Genomic DNA, 8,068 nt, shown 5'->3' with positions numbered 1-8,068 from the left:
CGTCTCTGAATTAACTGATGCTCGCGCCCCCCTTGACAGGTGCTGGCGCCCCCCTGGGGGGGCACGCCCCACAGGTTGAAAACCCCTGGTGTAGATTGGCAAGCATATATACAAATCATTTAGTAAGCAGAAATCCAAAATTTACCTTAACATATCAAGTTAGAGGAAGATGCGACTGAATTGATGCTTGAAGAATGCGCTTCCAGCAGCCATGATGATAAACAGTTGGCGGTTAAAGTTTTCTATGCACAATTTGATTTGACGAAAGTCACGAGACCTATTACTCTCTCTCCAATCACGTTGATGGATAAAAATGAAATTAAAATAAGCATGTAACAACTACAAACGGAGGAAAATAGCGGAGTAAAAGTACCGATACATCACTTAAAATGTACTCAAGTAAAAGTACACAATTTTTAAACTACTCAAAAAAGTACAATTACTGATAAAAACTACTTAATTACTGTAACGTGAGTATTTGTAATTCGTTACTTCACACCCCTGCAATTATACTAACCTTTTTCTTTGCTAAAAAAAGTCTAAACTATCAATCAGACGACAGAAGGCATGTAGTAGATTGAGTGCAACAGCAAAGGTTTGATCATTCAGAGACTTCATTTGTGAATCAAATATCATACAGTAGGCTTTAGGGTTAAAACTGAATTAAAAAAAAAACTAATTAAAGGTGCCATAGAATGCATTGATACAATATTTTAAATTGTTCTCTGATATCTACATAGAAGGTATGTGGCTTAGGTAAGGGCAAAAAATCTCCAGAAACGGTTTTACATGTCCATTTACAACCCTAGGATTTGTCCCTAGAATGAAATGGTCTGTTTTTACCTTATTTGGAAGGGTCATGAATAATAATGTTGAGCTCTGCTCTGATTGGCTGTTTCACAGTGCGGCTCATTTCAGTAGCTCACACAGCAGGAAGGAAACACAGGGAAAATATATATTTCAATACTGTCTCTCGCAGTTATATCGTTTGGTAATTATACTATATATAAAATGCGGGCATCAGGGTGCCGCTATTAATATGCGGCCCGGGGCATTGAAACTGCTTTCGAATGCACAATCACTTTCACTTTCGCGATTTGCGATCGCACGTGCTCTATGTAAACTACAGCGGCAGTACTTACCACACATTTTACAAGATCAGATGCTTGTCAGTGGTGCTCAGGATCTGTAAATCATTCCATCATCCTCAGTCATCTCTCCTTACTCTGTTTATGTGGTAAGTGAAATCTTATGTACTGTAATGTAACAGGCTACCGCTAGCAAGCAGCTAACCATATCCCTTTAGTGGCTCACGTTATTTTATTAGAACGCATGTTATTTGTTTTCTGTGCCTTTCTGAATACAGACACCAACCCATCCCTGCACATCACATCCCCTGCACAGCCTGGAACATAACATTTATTTCCATTATCTGCCATTTTTGCTATTATCCTCGCTTGTTTCTTCACAATACCTGCAGAACTTCTGATGAATCGCCTGTGCAGGTTCGGCTGGCGGCTGGCATAGAACATGATATGCAAATGTTGTGGGCGTAACTATTAGTGATCCCGACTGTAACATCACAGTCGGTGTTATGTTCTGATTCGCCTATTTTTCAGTGCATGCACGAGATTTACATAAGAAGGAGGAAACAATGGTGTTTGAGGCTCACGGTATGTCATTTCCATGTACAGAACTGTTATTATTCACCTATGCCAAGGTAAATACAGTTTTCCATTCTATGGAACCTTTAATTGCTTTATGCCAATGTGAACGTCTAAAAACTCAAAACTGTTAAATTAACATTGCCTTCATATTGCATTCACAGTCATCTTGTAAACTATGAACTATATGATGCTGTATTAGCCACACTCACCTGCCCAGAATAGTCATGGCCTCTCCCTCATCTGAACAGGACAGAAGTTGATCCATGTTTGCATGTAGCACAGCTAATGCCACCTGGAGAAGAGTGACACACACCTGTTAGTCACATTTCCATATCACAGACACTGACTGGGGCACTTATATTCTTTGGGAAATGTTGCTTAAACACACACACACACACACACATTTATAAACACACATAAGGGCTGTCGAGCAATTACATGTTTTAATCTAATTAATTACATGATGTTCACATTAATCAGTCAAATCTCAGTCACACTGAGAATTTACCCCCCAAAAGATCCTTTAAAATCACTGTTAAAAAAACAAAAGCATTGAACAAACATTTTAAAAAGTAGTAAAATCTTTTAAGTCTACAGTGTGGCCATAGCATTGTTTTCAGGAGCTAAATCTGAAGTGGCATTTAGGTATATTTACACGGTTCAGTGGTGGCATGAATGCGTTTACACTGCAATTCCAATTGCATTAATAATCCTATGAGATTTAAATGGGTATTAATGTGTATAAAAATGAATATTGAAATGGGATTTTTTTTTAATGAAATGATGCTCTAAATATGGATCTAAAACTGCCAGTAGGTGGCAGCAAGTCACTGTCTTAAAGGGGTGGTTGACTGGTTTTTTTCTAGGCTTGATCTGATGCATGCAACACCCGCTGAGTGCCATGAAACAGCTTGAAAGATCAAAGACAATTTTTTATATAACTCCGACTGGATTCGTCTGAAAGAAGAAAGTCATATGCACCTCGGATGACTTGAGGGTGAGTAATTTATGGGCTAATTTTCATTTTTGGGTGAACTAACCCTTTAAGAACCGCTGCTTTAGAACATTGATTTTAAAACTTGTGAATCCATTAGAATCGTTAGAAGACAGAATCAAGATTCATATATGAATAGATTTTTACGTGCACCCCTAGTTTTATTCCTCCTCTCTAAAGCAGCACAGCATGGCCTCGCCCCCTTCCTTGCATGTTCCCGGGGGCGGGGTTTGTCTGGGTTTGTGATGTCACAAACCCGGGAAGTAGCTCGTTGTCCTCCCTACCAGCTGTTTTTGTAGGCATTAAACTGCCAGAATTTTAAAAGACGATATCTTTGTTTGCATTGAACTTTCAGTGCCGCAACTTTGCAGATATTGTTTATGCTCAAACAGCAACATTACATACTAACATTAAAAAAGTGAAATCGCAATCAACCACCCCAAACATATCAAAGTTATAAATTCCAGTAAAAGTGCCACCACAAATAGAGTGTAAGTCTGTCGGAAACACTGACTGCATTCTATAGATTACATCATGCAGTCTGTCGTTCTACATCATGTTCATCAGCAACTGCATGCAATGTAACATGACATACAGGTCTGGGTCCTTATCACACCTAATTAACATTTGCTGTTTGCATGCTGTGAATATTTTGTAGGCAAACTTGTCCAAGACTTAGAACCCTCAGAAACTTCACCAGTATGTGATGCAGCATCTGATAATCCTCACCTGGAAAATGACTTTAATGCCCTCGTAGAAGAAGCAGTCGACCAGCACCACTGCACTGTCGAAAGGCATGACGGACAGGAAGAGTGTGAGAAACCAGGACAGAGAGATGGTGGAGATGACTCCCAAATCCTGCATGTGCTCGTACAAGAGCGGCAAACACTCGCGGGTCAGCTCCTCAAACACACCCTGATCCACCAGCGCTCCTGACACAGATCAGAAAACACCGGTGAGCAGAAAGTCACATCTGACTGGTTATGACTTTCTTTGTGTGTTTATATTTGCGTGACTGACCTACAACTCTAGTGTTGTAATAGTCGGGCAGCATCCGCTCACACAGCGCCACAAGCAGCCAGAAGGCCTCCTCTTCAGTACAATACAACAACAACACGGACGTAACAATGTTCATCGCCTGGAGAGAGAGAGATGAAGCAGAACAATGTTAAACAGCAGCTCTCGTATGACTTCTCCACAGACAGACACTGTGCCAGAGCACTGCTGGTCTCAAACCAGGAAGTACTCAAGTCTGAGATAATGCACTTATATAATGTACTTAACATGCACAGACTGCAAAACATCATCAATATGCAAGACAATAAATAAGTAAGCAAATAAAACATTTACACAAAGCTAGATTTCTCCCATTACAAAGAAAAAAACCACATTTCAAGTGACCTATGTGGCACACTGCAATGCCAGATTGGCTGACAAACACCATGTTCCTGTTTTTAATGTGCTGCAAAAAGTCTATTGGAAAGGATTCTCTGATTTATAAGGACAATAAGAGTTTTATTTATAATTACAGGTGTAAACGGATTACACCCTTCAAAGGGTGTAGGGCATAGGGATGATCACTTCCATTTGGAATTTGCCCCGTGAACCGTTCGGTACGAAAACACGTTGCCCCCTGCACCCTCTCTCTATATATATATATATATATATATATATATATATATATATATACACACACACTATATATATATATACATATGTATATGTATTTTTTTGTTGTTCATTTTGTCAGCATATACATATGTACATACATAAAAATATTTTCAATTATTTTTCAAATTTTCACATCATTATTCTATTATCCTTACTGTATTTTTATTATGTGTGTCATGCTGTTGTTTTTTTTTTTCTTGGCTTCTTCTGTCATCAAGACAAGCATATAGGACTAAGCAATTCTCATTGTGATTGATGTTATGTTATGATCTCAAAACTAACGTCATCTAAAAAATACCAAATGTCCCCACAAGAATAGCAAATCCTGAATTTTTTGACATTGTGGGGACTAGCCTGCGGTCCTCACGAGGGGGAAAAAATGATTAAAAATTGTAAATGATGTTTATCTAAAAGTGTAACAATGCAAACAGGTTTTCTGTAAGGGGTAGTTTTAGGGCTTTTAATGTGCTGCAAAAAGTCTATTGGAAAGGATTCTCTGATTTATAAGGACAATAAGAGTTTTATTTATAATTACAGGTGTAAACGGATTACACCCTTCAAAGGGTGTAGGGCATAGGGATGATCACTTCCATTACTTTTTGGGCTGACTGTAACTGTATACTCAACATCAGAGTGGTGTGTGTGTGTGTGTGTACCTGGCAGTATCCGATGCTGGGGTTTCTGTACGAGATCGCGGTCAGGACGCGTCTCAGGGCAGCGATGCCCATCTCGTTCTGGAAGGCGTGATGTTCAGGCATGGAGCGGTGCAGGTCTCTCTCGATCTCCTCTGTCGCTAGAGTACATTTACCCATCGCCTGCTCAACCAAACTGCCATAGTAACCCGGGTGTGTGGCCATCTCGTTCTGAGCTCCTGAAAAATGGGACAAATTACAGGTTTTAAAAGTCATGTGATCGTAATGATGAGCAGAGCAGCTCTATAACAACAGCTGACAGTCTATTTTTCTCTGACAGCGTTTGAGATCTCACACTGATGTGTAAACATGACGGTCAGACACACAGGCAGCAGAAGTCGACACACACACACGTGGATAAGCATGATAATACTCATGTTAACTGTGCACAGTATGCAAATGTTCCTTAATGCACTGCATACTAGGGATGTAAAAACAGAATGGTTTGACTTCAGTTTTGTGAAACTACATAAAAAAATATCTGCATGAAAGCTGAGCTGAATGAGACGAAGTCGACACTCTCTGCCAGCAGGCGGCGCTTAAAACGTTTCCTTGCTTTCCGCTGTAAACAAAGGAGCGCTGCACATATGAACTTTAATATGCATTATACAGAGGCAAGAGGAAACGAAAATAATACCATCTAAACTTTTCTAAAGACAGTAAGTTCCCCTCAGACATGGATTCTTATAAACTCCTACACCTAAATGAATCGCGATTGGTTTAGCATCTCAACCGATTTGAATCGTCACATATTTGAATCGATTTCCAACCGGCTCGCGGTTAATCGGTACATCCCTACTGCATACCCAAATGATGTACTGCGTATGCCAAAATGTGCAGGATATAAAGAGTGCGCACAAAGCAGAATACTGCATCCCATAATGCAAAATGTTCGACTTGACCTGACAGTTTTTGTAATGGTGACCTGCTAACCTGCTAAGGGACTGCAGATGAAAATATTGCCTAACTCTGGAACACAGCATCAAAAGGAAACATATATGTTTAATTTTTTACTTGGTTCCTTCCAAATAAATAAATCCACTTACAATGTATCAAATGAACACTAATAAACTCAATCTTTTTCTTGACAAATTAGATTAAAAGTGCAAAATATTTCATTTTGAATCAAAAAACAAAATCATGTGACTGGAATGTAGTACCAGTCTTGATATTGATAGTAAAAAAAAAAAATTTTAAAAAAAAACTATTTTGCAAATAACAAAAAAAGTTTAATTTTGCCATTCCTAAAACATAAAAAAATAGAAAGAGTTAAACAGGAAAAAGTTGCTTACTGAAATAACTTTTAAACAGATTATATATATATGTATATAAAACACACTAATAAAAATGATCTATCAAAATTACTGAAACAAACTAAAAAAAAATTATGTCATGTGGTTTTGGTGAGCAGCGCCCCCTGGTGTTTGGAGTACTCATTACCTGAGAACAGCAGCCACAGTTCTCCTCTCAAACTCTCTGGTATCCCGTTCAGAACCAGCTCTCTGGTCTTAGACGTGCGGTACATACAAACTCCACGGCCAAACTCAAAGAAGTGGATGTTCCATGACTCCTCTTTCATCTTCTCTCTCGTCTGGAGGAGGAGAAAGAGGAAGGTCAAAACAAAACCAAGGAAACAAGTTTGTTTGTGTTTTTTAGATTTCATTCTATTTCTGTGAAAATTTCAAATAATATATATATTTTTTTTATTGTTGTTTTAGTTAAAGCTGCAGTCCGTAACTTTTTTGTGTTCAAAATTTACAAAATTTATATAATAAGCGAGTACACCATGAATCCATTTTCCAAACCATGTTTTTGGCTTGTCCTGAATCACTACGGTACACCTATAATAAATGTTTATATTCGGACTATTTAGACTGGTTCGGGTAGGTACCGCTGCGGAGTAGCCCAGTACCTGCGTGATTCGCCATAGACATAAACAGAGAGAAGTAGCTCCGGCTACAATGTTCTTCCGCAAGACGCATGCAGTTCTGTTTATTAACCGCTAGAGCGCCAAAAGTTACGGACTGCAGCTTTAACAAAAATAAAGTTGGTTTGTGTCAGTAAGGTTTTTATTTTATTTTTTTTTAGAAATGTGTACTTTTATTCAGCATTAATGCACTGAATTGATCAAAAGTGAAAATAAAGATATTTTAATAGTCCTTTTGTACTTTCTATTTATAAAAGTATCTTGCAGAAACTTTTGAACTGTAGTGCATTTAAGTGCTAATTAGCTGGGTAATAAGCAGATAAAATTAATTTTAAAATCCTTTTACGCATACTTGTTTTAACCACTTCACATGAGGGCTGATGGACCTGAGAGGGGTGTGTCTCACCACTTTGGGCCCCAGCTCCTCCGGGACGTCCTGCTGGTAGATTTGCAGTAGGCCCTTCTTGGCAGTGGGCAGGCTGGGGCTGTAGTGTTGGTTTTGGGGCATCTCTCCAAGCCCCAGGACAGGAGGGGACGGGGGCAGGGAGGGTGGCGTACTCGGGCTGGGATTCTCCTGGAAGCAATGACAAATGTGGAAATGAGTTATGCTTCAACGGGGCAAATGTCTTTAATCATGAATAAGTAAATACTCTAGTTAACAAGTTTAAGGTCAGTAAGATTTTTGTTTTTGAACTAAATTAATACTTTTATTCAGCAAGGATGCATTAAATTGATCAAAAGTGACAGTAAAGACTATAATAAGGCTTATTAATAATAAATATTATAATAAGACTTATAATATTACAAAATATTTTTATTTCAGATAAATGTTGTTCTTTTGAAGTTTCTATTCATCACAGAATGCTGAAAAAAATAAAAATAGTTTCCAGAAAAATATAAAGCAGCACAACCGTTTTCAACACTGATAATAATCAGAAATATTTCTCGAGCAGCAAATCATCATATTAGAATGATTTCTGAAGGATCATGTGACACTGAAGGAGTAAAGCCCAATTTATACTTCTGCATCGAACCTACGCCTTAGCCTACGCATAGATGCACACCCTACGCCGTAGCCTGACGTGCACCACTCCAAAAATCTAACAGCGCGTCAATT

General features: G+C 38.5%; 1 protein-coding gene across 1 annotated transcript in view; it reads right to left on the bottom strand.

Moving 5' to 3' along the window:
- The window catches only part of LOC107731367 (TBC1 domain family member 9B-like), a 27,285-nt gene that overhangs the window by 8,196 nt on the left and 11,021 nt on the right, over positions 1-8,068 (bottom strand). Inside the window, 6 exon segments of the mRNA XM_016542427.1 lie at positions 1,877-1,959; positions 3,391-3,593; positions 3,682-3,799; positions 4,989-5,203; positions 6,465-6,615; positions 7,358-7,525. Coding sequence (XP_016397913.1) covers positions 1,877-1,959; positions 3,391-3,593; positions 3,682-3,799; positions 4,989-5,203; positions 6,465-6,615; positions 7,358-7,525 — 938 coding nt within the window.

Source organism: Sinocyclocheilus rhinocerous, unplaced genomic scaffold (assembly GCF_001515625.1).
Source record: "Sinocyclocheilus rhinocerous isolate Xijiao unplaced genomic scaffold, SAMN03320098_v1.1 scaffold939, whole genome shotgun sequence".
NCBI classification, from domain to species: domain Eukaryota; kingdom Metazoa; phylum Chordata; class Actinopteri; order Cypriniformes; family Cyprinidae; genus Sinocyclocheilus; species Sinocyclocheilus rhinocerous.
This window is presented reverse-complemented; position numbering and strand designations above follow the sequence as displayed.